This window comes from Drosophila erecta, unplaced genomic scaffold, assembly GCF_003286155.1.
Source record: "Drosophila erecta strain 14021-0224.00,06,07 unplaced genomic scaffold, DereRS2 tig00000000-arrow-pilon, whole genome shotgun sequence".
Taxonomy (NCBI): domain Eukaryota; kingdom Metazoa; phylum Arthropoda; class Insecta; order Diptera; family Drosophilidae; genus Drosophila; species Drosophila erecta.
Genome location: NW_020825194.1, coordinates 17,708,005 through 17,726,732, shown reverse-complemented (window position 1 = coordinate 17,726,732; position 18,728 = coordinate 17,708,005). Strand labels below are relative to the sequence as shown.

Below are 18,728 nucleotides of genomic sequence, written 5' to 3'. Positions count from 1 at the left end.
TTTGTAAATATTTTTCAATTACAAGCAAACATTTCGTGGAAATGTTTTTCCCATTTTCCTTTTGCGAATAGACAGGAGGATGCGGCATGGCCCTTGAATTTCGCGAAATGCTAAATGGCAAAACGAAAACGAAAACAAAACCCCAATGAACAGCCGGGGAAAAACAGGGCCATAAAATCATTTTCTGCGCGCTTCCCTGGAAAATGTGTGAGTCTCCACCGTTTTAATGGTAAACTCTGGTCATCCGGTGGATCCGGCACGCGCCCAGTTAGATCCATGACCGCAGGCAAATCCAAATCCACATCCACATCCATATCCAAATCGCAATCCAAATTCAAATCCGTATATGACGGCATAGACGTGATAGTTCATGGAAATGCATTTCCATGCATTCGGATATCTAAATTGAAATCAGCCTTTGGCCGAAGTGCATATACTCGTGCAACTTCAAATTCACAATTGAAAGCCATCATCGCTAATTCAATCAATTAACCTTGGCCAAAAACGAGAAATGTGCTAAATTTTTAATTGAAAATGGGCTACAAAATGCATTAGACCGACTTCTATGCCTTCCATTTGGCTGGACTGCCAGCCGTCTGGCCATTTTCTCCTTATTTTTTTGGTCGCCTGACTGGCTGGCTGGCTGGCTGGCTGGCTGGCTGGCTGGCTGGCTGGCTGGCTGGACAACGCCCGTTTTTCCCATGTGTTTCTTTGGGCCGTCTGAAGTGTGTGGATATGTTTTCCGGGGAGGTCAGGAGATCGGGAGATCCGGGGACTCGGAGGGCAGGACGGGCTGGACGGGCTGGTCCGCTTGTTTAATGCCTTCGCCGGCCGCCTATGTTGCTGGAGGAGCACATGGCGCTACCACACAAATCAGTTGCTGCCGGGCTAACCTTGAAATCGCTGGGTGTATATACTGGTACATATATTTATGTGTTTTCGCCCGTTTCGATTGATTCAAAACTATAAAATAATCAGCTTTGTTTAGCTTTCGTTCCATAAAATTCGCACAAAAAAGAAGCAGGGGAAAAACTTGGGCAGGCGAGCCAAGAGATTAGCTAAAATAATAGCATTCATCTATATGCGGCATTTTGCAACTTCGGTTTGTTTGTTTTGGAACGTGGGAACATGGGAGCATGGGCTGCGTGGATGACTCAGTTGGTGCAGCCAGTTTTGGTGCACTTGTCCCAAAGCATCGTAAAGATTTAACTGCCCATTAAGTTGCAACCTGACCATTGGAATTGGGGTTTGTTTTGTCATGCGATTAAGGCCCGTTCTGTTTGTTTACTTGGGTTTTGTTTAATACCCGGCCTAATGGTCATGCTTTTGATTTATTTGGCACACTTTTGCGAGTGGCGTGCGATACAAAGGCGCAGACAAGCCAATGCTGCTCTATGGGCACACACTGCGTATGAGCAATGTGCCATGTGCGAACAGTTGGCAATTTGTTGTGCGCTGCAGCAGGCTTGTCCGCAATTAGCTGATAAATTAATGCGTTTTCTGCATTTCCATGTTTTCCATTAATTCTCGAATTCGGGCTCGCAAACTCGTTGTGTTCATTTCCTGACTTGAGCCTTGGCTGGGCGTAGTGCATGCAGCCTTACAGATTCTCACACCCGATTTATTTATGTATCTGCGGCGTGTTGCCCACGCAGCCAGAAACGTATAATTTACAAATATTTATTTGCTCTCCTCGGCGCTTACAAAGTGTATGCGTGTTTATTTGGACAGCCCGAGATGAAGTGCCCGCTGCGAGGAGTGGGAAACAGGCTCTGCACCTGGCACACCTTCCCATATCCGAGCCCCAATCACTTGACAATTAAAAGCGGTTTCGTTTTCCTTTCCCTTCCCTTTTTTTATGGGGGCGTGAGCCCCCAGCCGAGAGCAGCCGTTTGAATTCAAATTCGAGGCAATGATTTTAAAAACGCTGTAAATTAGCCGAATTTCCTCGACTGGCCACTTCAAAGGCAGGCGCTCTTCTGCGAAACCGGTGGAAGATGTGGCTGGTGTGTGGTGGGTGGTGGGTGGTGGCACAGAACAGATGGCCCCTTCGAGCAACAAGGTGTGGATATGCCTAAATGGCCTAGCAACCGGTGGAATGTGAGTTGATTGCAGGGCACGGAGGGCAGGGCAGGGCGGAACAGCAATCGTGCCCGTTGTTTATTTTTTATGTGGTTCTCTCAGGTTGCACATTAAAAGCTCCATTGAGTTAAATAATCGCCGTGCTGAGTCTAAACAAATGCGATTGGCAGCAGGTATGCCAGAAATGCGAGAATTTTGCTTCCTCCCGAACTTAGTAAAGGTTCCTATTTCACTTGGGCTAACGGGTACCGATCTTGCCGTATCCGCCGAGCGTCTGAAACTGAATCTGAGCGCTCCAGCGTGCCGTCCTTGTGTTCGGAGACCAGCAGAGTCAATGACACGGCAATGTTTTCATTGTTGGGCATCTCATAAACACTTCAAAGCTCTGAGGTATCACAAGGAGCAGAGGAATACGTGATGCACTTTTGCCTCGGGGAGCGCCGTTGTGTATGCAGCACTTGGATGATGTATCCGATACACAAACGCATATAATATATGATTGATATACCACCTTGGCGAGCCGCCTGACCATATGTTATCCTAAAAAGCAAACAAACAATCGGGCGGCAGATAAAATGTAAGCAGAAGGCAACCGTAGTCCACTGTTCGTGGTGTTTGAGGGAAATGCGAATAAACTTGAAACGCCAGCACTGTGTTGTTTGCTTTTGTTTGGCAGAGGCTCTTATGCATCTTGTTGTGCTTGGCATTGGCAGTGCAGCTTTTAATTGCTTCTGATTATGCACTTGAGTAACGAGTCTCAGTCTGACATCTCAATTGAGCACCCAGCCCACGACAAACTCATCCTTGTCCACAACGCCGATGAATATCATCATGTTCATCGTGTAAACATTGTGTTGACGCGATCGTTAGTTTGATTGGATATTGGATGGGTCTTCCCCGCCTTGACATCCAGAATGCGCTGGCAAATTACAGCCGCAGTCGTTTATTTTGAATGGCAGCCCACAGTCGACCGTTGAATCGATCAGAAATACCAATTGAATGCCAAACGAGTAGATTGATGAATTGCACTTCCAGGGGCGCCGGTGGACTGACCGCTGGGGAATAATGGCCTCGTGCTCCGAAAAGGGAATCCATCTACACCACTGGTAGAGGCTCACGTGAGGTGCATGCGGGATGGACTAGTGCACATCCATTAATCGAACCGACTTGAGTCATTAGCCAGGGCTATTTTAATTCATCAAGTCAATAGATGGCAATACATCTATTTTTAAACGTTCGCGGTTATGATGAGTGAAATATTTGGGGTAATTAAACGAAAATAGTCAGACGTTTGTGTGGTTTTCCTTCGCCACACACGCAGACCTGAATGCTTAAGGTTACTCACAGGTAAATGGTCATGGTCTGACTCATTTACTCATTGAAAAAGAAAATGGCCAATAGGTATGCCAGAACCGCGAAATTATGAGTTGGAAAATTCACTCTGGCAATTAAGAGCTTGCGGCGGGCAAAAGAAAACATGCCCCAGGTGAGCATTCATTAATTATTTTATATGCCCACTGAGAATTATGGGGGCCTGGCAGGGATTCGTTCAAAGTACAATAACGGGAGCCAACTGGGAGCCAAAGTCCAGGAATGCTATGGAATGCCTATGCTTAAGAACCAAACCATTCGAATTGGGTTCTGTAATTTCATATTATTATTAAACCGTAGAGTATGCTAGGCTATGCTACGAAACTTTTCCGACTTGCGAGTATAAGTTATGTATATTCTTGGTCGGGATAACTATGTCCGTATAGCGTCCGTCTGTCCGTCCGTATGAAATTTAAGATCTCATTAGCAAATGTTTGAGTAACGGGCATCTGATAGTCGAGTCACTCGGCCAACGCGTCCTCCTTTGTTTTGGAATGTGGAAGATCACATTTGCCAGTGTCAGTAAATGTCACTCAGATACGTTGCTTATTAAAAAACAAAGTGGGGGCGCCTTCGTCACTGTCACTTGTCATTAAAATAATATAAAAACCCAGAGCTGGGGCCCAGTGCATTTCGCCGATCGCACAGAATGGCGCCACATCCATCATCGCATTAAAAAGATGTAAGGAATTAAGAGTATCAATCTTGAGAGGATTCCTATCTTATCGATTTCGTGCAATGGCCAAATGCTCCCAGTTCGCTGCGCATTCCTCCTGACTTCGCAACTCTGTGGGAAGCTCGCCAGACGCCGAGTCACGTCAAGAATTCAAAGCCAGAGTACTTCCCTGGAAATGGCCATCAGCAGTTCGGACTTGTATTAAATTCGGTTCCGGCGAAGCCGAGCTCCACTCAATGGAACCTTTTTGGCCCAGGGAGCAGATGTGAAATTCGAAGAGCATGTGCTCCGTGTCTGGCGACTTGCATTCCGCGAGCTATGCGGAAAAGCCTTGCGAAACCTTCATTTATTCTAATTATTGTCATTTGCTGCCTTACTTTATGTGCAGTGTTAATTTGAGAGCACTGCCTGTAGTGTCTCTATCCCTGGCTGTGCGAGAATATGTATCTTTTTCTGTGTCTGGGCGAGTTTGTCTGGTTGTCTGGTTGTCTGTCAATTAACCTCAACGCTTTGCGTTGATACAGTAAGTTATGGCTTTTTAATCGCTGAAAATTTGCATGAGCAACTGGGCTCGTGCTCGTATTTCACTTCAGTAAGTCAGTCACTCAGTCAGTTAGTCAGTCAGTCCGTCAGGCAGCCACTCCTTCAGTCAGTCATTCTGCCAACTTCGTCTCATTATCAGACCCTCCAGCTAAGTCCATGCCCATGAATCCAAGTGCATGTCCAATGTGAAGTTCGAGTTCGGATTGCACTGTGGAAATATCACTCCAATGTGGGCAATTAATTACGTATTGAACTAAGCAAAACAAAAACACGAATTGTATTCATTTTATATGAGGACATAAAATGAATATATCAAATGGGTTTCAGCCAACATTTTCCTTATTTCGTCAGTGGATGTATAGGCAATTGAAATGCCAGTGATCTTTACATTTGTGTTCCCTGTGTCTCTTTGTCAGTTCGTTCAGGTCCCGGAGGCAGTTCGTCTGCATTTCATAAATAATTCATTGCATATCCCTGCGAAATTGCCGGCGAACCGAGGATCGGGCATTTTGTATCTGACAGATACGTCAGTAGTGTCGACATTTGACGGCTGACTTTTTGAGGCACGTCACTGACCCCCGCGACTGCATTTAAAGGCGAAGGCACTGCAAAACGGGACATATGAATCATATGAATCAGCCCGAGTAGAGTAGAGCACATTTTGCGGGTATAAGCAGTTTGTACATGTGAGTACGTCTGCATGTCTGAGCATATCAAAAATTTGGTCGGGTCAGTGCACTTTTCAAAACGCGACATTATTTATGGTTCCGAATCGAGATTGGGGTGTTGGGCAATTGGGAGCATTATCGTGGGGATGGGGGAAAACCCTCTGAGTTCCAATCAAACAGGCAATTAATAGGCGCTCTCTAATCGCATTTGCCACAGCTCATTTGGCTCGCCGTCGATCCCCTGCCTGATCTTGAATCTTTTCTGTTCTCCTCCACTGTTTCAGCTCGCGATACACTCTAGTTCGAGTTCGAGTTCGAGTTCGAGTTCAGCCAAGTGCGCTATTTGCATATTTGCTGGTACTGCCAGCTGATTTGGCTTTGGTGTTGCTGTGCCTTCTGCTGCTGCCACCCAGCTTGGCCGGCATCATTAATCTTAATGATGCGAGAGTTGCGACTGATTAATTTGTTCGATAATTAAAATTGATGGGCTCGTCGAAGTGGGAGGATCTCCTTTTAATCGATCTTGCAATAAACGGAAGCAGAGGCCCACGAAAACGAGGAATAATTCATGGAATTCCGCTCCAAACAAAGACGGCGAGAAAAACACGAACTCAGGTCAAGTGTAGCAAGTAGTCGGACAAATGTTATATTAATGTTCAACGAGACTTGTGGGAATATCAACGTGTTTGCTGTCGTGCAACTTCCGACACGTTTCTTTCTCCGGTTTTCTTGACGGCTTTTGTTTTGCATGCGCGTAGTTGTCAGTTGAGATGTATCTATTAACACTTTCTGCTACAACTTTTCAGCTGGCACTCCATTGTGTTACCAGAATGGCATGGCGGGGCCTAAAACTGCTTCCTTATCACATGTGGCAATGCACTGTGCTAATGCAGATTTATATCATTTTAACACCCACCAATTAGCTCGCAGTTCATTGGAACATTTGCAGTTATTTATTAACGGCTCAAAAATGCTTGCAAAAAATTAACGCCTCCGGTTTGTTTTCATTTATATGTTGTCATCAAAATATTTATTTATGCGTCGCCGGCTGTGCTGCTAATTCCAAAAGCCCGAAAAATGTCACACTAGGGGGCACAGAAATTCTTGAGAAATATCTTGATACATTTGCACAAGCCTCTAGAATCTAGAATCTAGAATCTAGCATCTAGATGCGTAAGTCAAACCGGAGATCTCTAGTCGCGGCTAATAAATCCAAAAGAACATCATTTCCCAGACAGAAGCACTCGGATCGGCCCACATGTGACACAGCTATTATTATTTTTATTTTAAAGTATTCTCTGCTATTTATTTGTACTCTTACTTTTCGTATTTTATAAATATTTTATTGGCCGGCTGCTTGTTGTTGCCGGTGGCTCTTTTTTCGCCTGCTTTATTTATTGTCAAACTGCTGGTGTATTTTTATAATATTTGTTTATGCCTTGCATATATCACAGTTTTTAATTGCATTTTTGTTCAACATTTAGATGCCGCCTTTTGCTTGGTTCCTTGCTTTTTTGGTAGGTTAATTAAGCCATTTTATTGTTTCCTCGCTGTTGTTTCTGGCCACACATTACATCATGGTTTTTATGGCCGTTCGATTCGCTGCACACAAGAGTTCATTTCAAATAAATACATAAATCAAAATTCTGACACGCTTCTGTCTACTTGCAAAAATACACACAACGGACAACGGAACGGGAACGGGAACGGGAAAGAAAAAGAAAGTACACAAAATGGTAAAATAAACATAAAAAATAAATGGCTAATTCAGAAAAAACCCGACTGCGCTATTTTTGGCACCCGGCATCGGCGTCCTCGATTGCCTTCGTTTCCATGCCATGCATTTCCCAAATTTTTTTCGACTTTTCTATTGGAAATTTTATTTTGCCATAAATCTAAGCTCAAAGCCTCTCGCACTCATCATTTGTCTAAATTTTTTTTAGCACAGTTCTTGCGTTTTTTGTTTATTTTCCCCGCATTTTCCTTACGCATATTTCTCTTCTGTTTTGTTTGCTTACGTGAATGCTTGCAAAAAAGTTAACAAATCCATTTTGGCCTTCTTCTTTTGGCCATCCAACATCCTACAGAGGCAGAAATTCGCTCGCTTTAACTATTTTTAGTAAAGGGCGTGTTTACTTAATTTTCGATTTTTATTGTATTTCGATTTGATTTTATTTTTGCAGTGGCGCTGAAATGTGTGAAAGTCTGGCATAAACATTGCTTCAATTTCAATTCGATTCTATTCACCGTGTAAAATGTCTATTTAAAACCAATTTCTTATATGCTGTCGGCTTTTTTTTTGTAAAAATATTTACGCTCAAGAATTCGAACATTAATTTTAGTAGCCACTGTATGTAAGCAAAATGCCAAAATTTTTTTGTTCTGAAGCATGAAAAGATAGGCCGAAAATGTTGGCATTTTCCTGCCGTTGAAAGAAATGTGGATATTAATATCTAGTGTTAATATTAATTTCCTGCTTACAAGTTAATGTTATTTAAAATCTAGTGATGCTTAGATTTGTAAAATAAACATTGAAAATAAAGTCCTAGTTTGGTAATTTTTCAGGAGTGATGGTCACATACATTTTTATTTGTTAAGCCTTTTCAAAATGTTATACAAAATACCTTTATGTGGATAGCTCGAAGATAGCGGCAGAAGAAATCTTTAAAAATTCGTAGTTTTTCGAACAATAATATATGACATATTCCACAATAACCTTGTTCAATTTTATATTTCTATTTTTGCACTTCCGCTGCACAACTGCAAGGAATCTATTTATTTCGATATTATTTAGCCCACTTGAATTATGATATCTGTATATTTCGCAAAGTTTTCGGCATATATGAAATTCCGCGATCGCCGCCAGCAGTTGTGCAGATATTGGCTAGAAGTTCGGGACAAGACTGAGAAAACGTTTTCCCGAACTATACAAAATGTGTTCCTTTCTGTTCTGTTCTCATTTTCCTGCTCCACAGCGCTTGGCCCAAACAAACCATAAAGACTGAGAGCAGGTAACTCGGGTGGCTGTGGCTGTGGGTGTGGGATGTCGGACCACTTTTGCGTGAAAATGTAGAGCTTTCTTCGCCGAGGAATCCAGAGATTCACGCACCCACCTCTAGCCGAAAGTTCTTTCTCTCGCAAATAATTTTAGAATAGCATTTTATACGTGTTCGCACGACGCACATAAGTTCTCTAATATGCTTTCTATTTCGTATTTGACTATTTCCATACCCTTGCGGCGGTTTTATAAATGTAGTGTGCCGTACGAATGCAGGAAAAATCGGGAATTTATGGTTAGTTCGCTCCATGACCCCTTAATGTATGCACCGTTTCGAATAAGAAATTTATATGTACCTTCCATAGGAACGATTTGAAAACTTATGGAGTGAAAGCAGTAGCAAAATGTTAGCTTCCATAAACCTTAACTTTTGTTACAGGGTTAGCAATACAATTTCAAATAAAATCCTTTTTTGCTACTAAAGAAAATTTCATAAATGCTCGACATAGCCTCAAATGCAAGGATATGTGAGCTTCGGCTATGCAAAGTTATCGCACTTCCCATTTTTTGGCAGGCTGCACTGGGCCAACTACTAATAATATCGCAGTGCTCGATTGCAACCATCTGCAACGGATTTTGACAATCTGATAAATGCGACGCCCATTACGAAAATATCTCACTTTCAAGAGGAAGAATCTCAGCAATTCTGGCGCCCAGTGGCCATCGCCCTGCACTTGAACCTCGGAGCCGCCAGAAAAGCGGAAAAGCGGAAAAGTGGAAAAGTTTGTTGTTTCAATTGATGGCCGCCAAACTAATTGCTCGTCTGGGATCGGGATCCCCAAGTGCGGCGTGGCTCTGGATTGGGATCCGATTGGGGAGTGTCTATCTCGGAGACCATCTCGTCTTGGCTCGTTAAGTTCGCACCGCACCGCAGCCCTGCCCTATTCGTGCGAATTTATGACCAACTGAAATCGCTACGCCCCTGACAAATTTCGGGGACTTTTCTCAAAAAATTGCCATCGCCTGCTTGGCTGGTGGCTGGTGGCTGGTGGCTGTTGTTCCGCTTTCTGGCTCTAATTGCCACATGCCTCCGAGTCATGTACGCTCGTGCCTCGCCCGCGATCTGTGACATAAGGCTACAATTCTCAGATCCATCCGACATGTGGGTGCGTTGATCTCGAGGGTTGAGCTCGGACCACTGGTCTTCCAGGAAGTATGCAATTTGTTATGCAAGCGGTTTCGCTAGCTTCCATTGGGTTATTTGCACTCAAATTAACTCTAATTTATGGTATTGTCCCTGAATCGGTGACATTAATTCGATATATGTATATACGTATATTTGAGAGCAAAGATGTTTGACTTTGCGAAACTGGCTCTGCCAGCGAAGACTTCACCAGTCGGCTGCTTTGAGTTGCTTGTCTTATTGCACCTCTAAGGCTGTGCGATTGTTTTGGTCGATGATCTGAGATGCTAGCCCACTAATTGGGAATTAGTATTAGAATGCCCCAATAAAAAAGCTCTTAAATGTGGGTTTTTGTTATGATTTCCCAATTAGCAGCATATCAAATCATAATTAGGCACTTAAAGTACATTTTATTGCTGCAACCACTGGCAGAAGTTGAAAACAAGGCAATAACTCTATGCTGCCCGTAAAAGAGTGCATAAATTCCCTAGCAACTTTAGCTTTAAAATTAAGACATTGTGGCAGGCAATTTTATGGGCCACCAATTGAGGTCGCCACTTGGCCAATGGCCACTATTAAAAATAATAGAGAGTCAGCCAAGAAGTAAATTTATGACAACCATGCGGGGACTTACTTGTACCAGGCCTTTTGCCTCCTACCTTAATGATCTCGATGAAAGGCGTCGGTGGCGTTGCCTTCAGCTGTTTTCCTTGGGGAAAATCCCCACTGGAAATCACCATCTTGTTGTACATCGTCTCTGATTGTTTCACACTGTTTCACTGTCCCTCCGTCCGTAGGAGTTTTCACTGTGCTGCCTTTCCCGCACTCAGTGACCACCGATTCAGCACTGAAATGTCGCGCAGGCGCAACTCCATTCTGCAATCACAATGCAACTCGCGATCATGGGTTCACTAAACTGCAATTTGTAAGGCGTTTAAGCTGCCAAGCCCCGCCACAAATCAGGAGGTCCTTGCTCTGCAGACAGCCTGTTTGCTGTGTGGGTGCATGTGGTACAAGCCACAGTGCCAGTGGTTTTCTTCTTGGTTTTTTGCGTAGGAGGAGCAGGCAAATATGATCGGCTCTGCGTCACGCGAGCGACTGAAAGATCACTTTTGTTGGTGGCAGGCGGATGGCGCAGATGCTGGTTTTGTGCCGCGGCGACAGCTGCTGCTCCAGCGAGAACAACAAGAGCAGCAGCAGCCGCAGCAGCAGCCGCAGCAGCAGCCGCAGCAGCAGCCGCAGCAGCAGCAAGATCCGCAGCAGCCGCAGCAGCAGCAAGGGGAAACAGTAAGGGCGCTGTCGCCTCATCTGCAGTATTCGATTCGACTCAGATGGTCGCGTACATTGTTTATAATACCCTAATGAATTATTACATTTTAATGAAAAATGGGCTGAAATAATTACGTGGTCCGTGGCGTCTGATTGAAGAAGTTTTGTGCCTTAGCAAGAATATACAAATGAAAACAGCACTCGCCGCTCTTAATTACAACAACTGTACAAACACTAATGAGAACACTGGATGGATGGACTTATGAATTCCCGAGCTCAGCATGGCATGGCAATAGGCCTGCTGTTTGTATACCCCACATTCTACACGGGTCCACCAAAGCAAGTACGAGTATCTTGGGATATGCAAACGTCAGAGACCCCAGAGAGTTGGGAACCAACAGCCATTGTCGATATGGGGTATTTAAGACCCTTTTCTGGCTCTGGATGGCCTGAAGGGCCTGTTTGGGTACTTATTAACGCTTCATTAAGTCTGCGTTTGCGCCCACAAAGCAAATGCGAAGCGACAGCCACAAAGTTTTTGGCAGCCAGAGGGCCAGCAAAAGGTTAGGAATACTCGAGAGGGCGAAACTGGTTTTCCAGAACCCATCGATAAGGCGGATTCACTGAGAGAGCACGCTGTTCGATAAGATCTAAGTTAATTGAGTCTGGCAAGTGCCCTGGCAAAAACTTCTGTACCGGAACTGTGTGGCTATACGAATGCAAAGAGCTTAGGAATTTGTATACCCGTTGCTCGTAGAGTAACTATCACGCCCACACTTTTACAAAATTTTTAAGTTTTTCTTTTCATTTTATTACTACTTCTTCCCTAGTTTCTATCTATATTCCAGAAAATGTTGAAAGTTCTGGCTTGCACTTCCACTAGCTGAGTAAGGGGTATCTGATAGTCGGAAACTCGACTGCATTTTATCTTGTTTTTAAATATTTTATTAGCCAGCGAAAGGATCAGATAAGGTCCACTCTAAATGCCAAATTATTCAAACTGCCCAGTTGCCTAATCGTTGATAGCCGAAAATGACAATCTTTGGCTGAGCTAATTAAGCCAAGATGATCGAGCAGTTAAACTGATTGCGCTTAATGGCAGGGCATAATAAAAAGTGTAGGGTATACGCAAGTGGGCGCTTACTTATCTCGCAAATTTGAGCAGCTGCGAAAAGCTGCTGATGATTACCGGTGGAAAAGAAATTAACAAAATATAAACCATAAAAATTAATAAATATTTCGTATTATATTATTACGCACGAGAAACAAAAAAAGGCCCCACAACAAAGACAATGAGTTGAACTGGGAAAAAAATGGGAAAAGAGACACAACTGAGCCAAGTTCATGGCGATGGCAGTTGTCAGTTGCCAGTTGGCCATTGAAAGTCGCGTTTTGAGGCTTTCGGCTTTGGGTTTGGGTTTTTGGTTTTGGTTTTGGTTTTGGGCCTGGTCAGGTTGGGCTTTTGGGCATTGGGCATTGGGCATTAGGCTTGTGGGGCGACTGTTCAATCCATCAAAAGAGATTATATTCATTAACTAGGCGAGCGGACGGCAACAAGACTGGAACTTCGATGGCGCTGATGGCCACTGGACTGCTCGAGTGCTGGACTGCTGGAATTTCTTAATTTTTTGACAGTTCTCATCAAAATGTGTTGAAATTGCCATTGTTATTTGTATCTGTGTCCGTTCCGGCGAGCAAGGGGTTTTACAAGAATCATCTAACAGCTCCAGTGGCGCGGATGATATGCCGAAATTCTCGGTATTCAATAGATGCGAGATCTGTGGACTCCATTAAAAGGCCGTTGTTATTTCTGACAATTAGAAGCCATCAAAATTAATGCCCCGTCCTCCTAAATTTGATCTAAATTCTTGGCAGCATCTGTTCAAGTAGTCAGCGCCTAACGCTCTTGACATTCAAATTATGAGAGTTTGGTCATCCAATCTCGTGGCCTTGTAGTCCGGATCCGCCCCGTCGAACTTATTACATATAAACTATATGTAAGCAAATCGAATGAGATTTAAGTACAGATACAGATTCGCGCAGCTGTCGGATGTGCTCAGGCAATTAGTTTGTTTTCACTTTGACATGTTTACAAGAACCAAACTCGATTGGCCAAGTCTAGAGTCCGCTAATTATGGGGAGCAGCTGGTTTCCCTCACGAAATTTTTGGGCTGGCGTAAGAAGAGATTCACATTCGTGAACACTCTGTAAAAGGGCAGGGTGCTTGAAGGCTTCCGGAAACTACGACCTCGGCGACAAATGAGGAAACGATTTTTGGAAACTCCACCAAAATGTATTATTAATGGCGCAGACAAACTTAAATTTAATTGCTTTAATTTTAATTGCACGCAGTTTAGCACGGAAAAGGAGCGACCGCGGAGATCTTGATGCAAATTTGGCAAATGGAACCACTTCGGCTTTATCTGTCCATCGATTCGAATCGTCTTTTCTACCAATTTGGTAGCTTGACTGGCAAGTGGGCTAACCAGTGCAGTCGAAGGCTTTGTTTCACTGTGACCCAATCGAATAAGGCATTTTAGAGGCGAATTAATATTTATGAATACTCGTAATAGTAATTACTCAGTTCGGCTGGGGGCACAAGAGTATTCTATTTGGCAAGCCGGCGAGATCCACTCGAGGTTGATGTACTTGAAAGGCGAGGCGGTGAGTGCACACATGCTCTTGTTCAGCAAACAGACCCACATACTCGAACTTAGTCACAGACGATGTTTTCTTAGTGGGTAGAGCCAAGTTTCACAAGCAACTATATAGTTGGCCCGATCCTCACCAGCGTCGCCTGGCCACTCTTGATCAGAAGGTGTGCCACACGGTGTGTGTGCAGAGCTCTCGACGACGCACATCTGCTCGAAGACCGGATTGTAAGGCCCCACCAATAGCGCGATCGTATCATTCGATCGATCGATCGATTTGCAGAGCCGTGGATTGCGAAATCAACGAAATCAACGAAATCAACGAAATCAATGGATCGTTGTATCGTTGTATCCATACAAATGTATTCAACTGGCTGACATTTGTTTGCCGCTTTGCATTGTCTGGCGTTAAGCGGCGTTCATTAACCGCGGCTATTTATGACCCCCAACGATTCCAGCCGGGCTACCACGTTCTTATTCTAATTTTTCTAATTTGGCTTAGCTCTGCCATCAATCTACTTAGCAGGGCCGTTGGCCAAGCGATCGATTGATTGCCTATTCGATTGTCACGCTCGGCATGACAAATTGAACAAGAGTTCATTTGTGGGTGGATAGTGTTGTACGAGTATACCCTGTATCCAAACAGCCCCAAGTCTTTTCACTCAGTTTCTCCGTTCCAAACAAGTTTCCTCGTTTTCTCGCATTATTATTTTTTTTGGTTTTTTGCGGACATTGCGATTCTGGTGCCCTGGCCAGCGATTTTTGACCCAATTTCCTTGACACATGCCTGGCAGGTTTACAAACAAAAACTGTTACGGTTAACAATAATTAATTCTGTTTCTGCGCGAGTTCAGCGGGGCGTTGTCTCTTTTTCCCCAATTGCCGATTTCATTAGGTCATAATTGAGTTTAGTTGTCTGATTGTCAGTGAGCCCATAAACACGGCCAGGCGCCCTGGGCCCTGGGGCCAAAAGCCGGGCAAACAACCTCGGTTTTTGGCGCTAAAGAGCAACGCCAGCTTACGGCCACGTTCATTCAGAACTGCGGATGGCATATTGCGAATTGTGAATCGAGAACCCCAGCCTGCCACGGAGTTCCCACGCCTCGAATTCTTCACGCACGCCTCAATATTGCCAAACAAGATGGAGCTCCAACTCCGGTATCGACTATTCGCTACCTGGTACTTCAAACTGAAAGTAATAGGCATTCAATATGGAAGATGGCATGGCACATTGCAGTACCCATAACGTTTCAATAAAATTTGAATGTAGGAATCGCTCTGAAAAGCAATTCTACACATGCAAATATATTTAGAAACAGAGGCCTCACCACATTATTTATATTGCATTTATCATACGTGTAGATCACTTCGAGGATAACCATCGATCCATTCAGCTGCTCATTGCAACAGCCGCCGACTTTCGCCTTCCAACTCTGTTATTATTATTGTTATTGTGATTGCTCTGGCTGTGCATTTTGATGCAAATCGTTTTGGCGGCCAGCGGGCTCTAAATTATGAGTTCCATAATCTAAATGAAGACCAGATGCGCTTGGATGGGTGGTGGGCAGATAGCCGAGTGGACAGGCGGATAGACACGGCCCACAATAACATAATCATAATCGCAATCACAATAAACAATAAACACATCTGATCGACGGCCAGCACGTGTGTGGCTGTGTTTGGGCCGATTTCTTGCTTTGGTAATGACCCAAATTTTCGGAGCTGTGCGCTAAATACGCCTAATGGTCGTTTAATTATTGAACGACAGACAGCAACAGCCGTCGACGAACAAGCAGCAGCATAAATATAACTAATTGTACAATAACGTGGCAGGGAGCGGGTAAGTTATACACTATACGTGCACATGTATTGGTACTGGCAAAAGCGACTAATTCGCTGGCGAACACAATCGTGATTTCACGTTAAAAGCTTGCTGCCACATTATCGGCTGAGCCACCTAGCGGCAGCTTGTGCGAACCAGTGGCATTTTCGGCCATCATCATTGGCATTTGACAAATTCACGCCTGAGTTTGGCTGCCGGCAACGAAAACAGTTAAAGTAGTTACCGCCAACAGTAATTTGTTTATATTGTACAGCAATTGACACGCCTGCTTTACCAAAATTTGTGGCAATTGTCTGGAGTGCTAAAATTAAAAGGGGTGCTTAGGTTTTTTCACTTTTTCACTTTATTTGGATTTTGTTTTTTACTGTGACGCGCTATCTTTACAGCAAAGGCTGAATTTTGCCCCTGGCAAAAAGAAGCGAGTGCTAAGCAAAAGTTTGCGTTTGTTATGACTGGGGATTAATTTTAATTTAAATTTAATTTTCATCCATCCACGCCGCTGAATTAATTGCAAAAGGCTATTTTGCAACAGGAATTCGAGCATCACACTGCTCATGTTCCTATTTGCGCAAGTAGAATTTCATATTTCGTTTGTATATGCATTTTATATAAAAACAAAATGGGCAATATTGGCCCGGGACAGCGGCAAATGTACGTACATAAGTGTTAAAAATATATAATTGTTTCAACAAATGGGTAAGTGCACTTGCGTAAATAATAAATAGAACGGGCCAAGTTCACTCAGTACATGTTAAATGTATGGATGTGGAAAACGGCGGTCCCATAAAGTAATTAATCAAGCATTTTTCTCGCGAGTCCAAAAAGAGCAGCCATATTTCCAAAGGGGTTGGGAAATATTATTAATTTCCAGCAATAATCTTATCAGCTAGCGTTTCATAAGCGTTTCATTAACTTCTGTTTAATGTTATAAAAAGAAACAAAATCCATGTTTGTCTAGTCGAACAGCTGAGCCGAATATTGTACACACATATGTACGAGTATGTATTTAGTGAGCTGGGCACCGGCAAGAAAATAAATTTCAAATAAAATACAGATAAGGGGGCTGAACCTGTTGCTACCAGCATTAATTAGCGATGCCTCGCAGATTCATTTGCAGATCACATCGATCGCACTCACAAGCTGCGGATTCAAGTACACGGAAATAATATGGAAAATAATGGGGATCGAATAGCACATCATTCGGCCAATACCGAAATGATTTCAGGCATATCGTGAAACTAGAATCCCGCTCCCCACAGAAGACCGTCATAACATAATTCAGCAATAAACATGATTTTTTATTGTGCTAAACTTTGTCATGCGGGACCAATAAAAGTCATAACAATAACAGTCGCATATATAACGCAAAAATATATCCAAAGAGGCACAGTGTTTGAAATCGAAAGTAACACTTTCGTAGGTTTTTATTTTGACGGAGTGATGTACTTGCTATTGATCAAGAAACACTCTATGCTAATATTACCTTCTGAGTATCTACGGCTTACAGCTCAAAAGATGTGTGCCTTACGTTGCTAAGCATTTGGGTAAACACCAAATTTGCCGTGACGTGCACTTCTGTCACTGCAAATTAACACCCCTATATGCTTATATACATGCATATACATACGTATATATAGTTATATATACTTATATACTATATCTTTATGATTTGGGATACCACGTGTGTGGTTGCCGAGAAAATGCCAGCTACGGCTGTAGCTGTATTTGTTTTTAACTATACATACAAGTACTAAATGGTACTTAGTTTTTGCTAGCGAGATAGCTTTATAAGCGAAACAAGCTTACCCAGAACTAGCTGCATCAAGTGAGATAACAGAAAATACTTAGTTGCATTGGTATCTACTTATACTGCGTTTGTGTACTCGTACAAATATTAGCCCGAATCTTTCTTTGGCTTAATACAATGTGTGCAATGTTGACAAATAACACATAAAACAGGTTGATTTATTAATGTCTTTGATAGTTTTTCTATGCAAATAGCGGTCGGTTTTGTCTTTGGTTGCCGCTAAGTTGCCGAAACCGTTAGTCAGATGGCCTGCGGCAAAGATGGTTAACATTCGATTTTGGCAAAACGAGGGCGTGTGGCAATAATGCGATTATATGTTGTATTAATATATGTCAGGTATCGCTCGGCGTTCCCAGAATAATGGGGCCGCGGTTTCTGCTGAACTCCGTAAGCCTTTGCAGTCCGGGAACTGCATGGCACCACTGGGCGTATACGTGATGTGCCATCACAACGACATCACTTGTCCAATAAATCATGCCGCTCAAAATGAATGAGTATCTAATACCATGCCACACCATACCATGCTATGCCATAAATAAAGAACACCCCGCATAGATCGCAGCTCAAGAACCGCACTGCCTCGTCTAATTTCGGGGAATCGAAACAAAGGCTCAGCAGACACATATAAATCGCAACAAATATCGAAATTCCTCCTCCTTGAAATATTAATAAAAAGCAGCGAGGGAACAATAATAAAACAATACGCCAAAAACTGGCGATGCCATTAAGGAACCTTCTTCTTTCTATACGAGTATTTAGATCGCGGACTGCGTTCGGCTTATGCTGCACCCATCCGCCTCCGATGATAAAGCGATGATGCCCCAAGGTTTCCAAATGGCTTTCAAATAAGTGCCGAGCCCGTCGGCCCAGCTAAGCCACTTCTGACTTCTGAATTCAGAAGAGTTTAGCATATGAATAAAGACGCACCGCCCCACTTCCACGTCCACGACCACGTCCACGTATCTTCGCGTCGCGTCTCGTCTCGTCCGAGTTCGAATACGCATCTGAATCCAAATTGGAGTCCCAAATGTATATGCAAAACAACAGAATCGATGATCCCGCTTTGCCTTGACCGTGAAGATGGGAGCGATGATGCCACCGGCGGGCCAAATAATTAAAAGAGTGTCGTTAAAAATAAAATATAATGGACTTATGTAAAGCGATGTTACACGCTCCATCTCCAAATGGCCACAAACGCGATAAGTCGGCTCACAACAAATGGCAGCAAATAAATAAGAAATCATTAAGATAGGCTCGCGGAACGGCCAGATAAGTCGACCAAGTCTAGGGATGGGGCTGAGACCAGAAACTAAACACCAAATAAAGCATTGGAATGGACCCCGAAGACAATCAAGCCGAGCTGAAACCAGCTTGTGCTCTATGGGCGGTTCTGGCCTTTTGATGTAAGCCCACCAGCCAGTTGAACAAATTTGTATTTCCCAAAATATCCAAATAATTTGTTGAAAAATTCATTCACGACCTGCGAGCAGCAGAGCAGAGACACTCGCACACCAGACACAGAATGGATAGAAAATCACCAGATTCACCAGAATGCGAAGAAAAATTGGACAGGTAATTATTAGAGGTGTTTTCGCCTTGAGTGGCTTAGCTCGGCAGCCGGGGATGGACACTGGCCC

At 43.5% G+C, this 18,728-nt stretch overlaps 1 protein-coding gene across 3 annotated transcripts in view; it reads right to left on the bottom strand.

The window, feature by feature from the left end:
- LOC6553158 (A disintegrin and metalloproteinase with thrombospondin motifs 9) overlaps positions 1-18,728 on the bottom strand; it is a 34,366-nt gene that overhangs the window by 10,955 nt on the left and 4,683 nt on the right. Inside the window, exon 1 of one of the 3 annotated variants that reach the window (XM_026975815.1) lies at positions 10,181-10,646. The exons of 1 other annotated variant lie outside the window; for it this stretch is intronic. In XM_026975815.1, the coding sequence (XP_026831616.1) occupies positions 10,181-10,273 (93 nt within the window). In that variant the 5' untranslated portion in view covers positions 10,274-10,646. Of the gene's footprint in view, positions 1-7,964; positions 8,041-10,180; positions 10,647-18,728 lie in introns of those variants that run through there. One more of the 3 variants, XM_026975816.1, reaches the window with a different exon arrangement.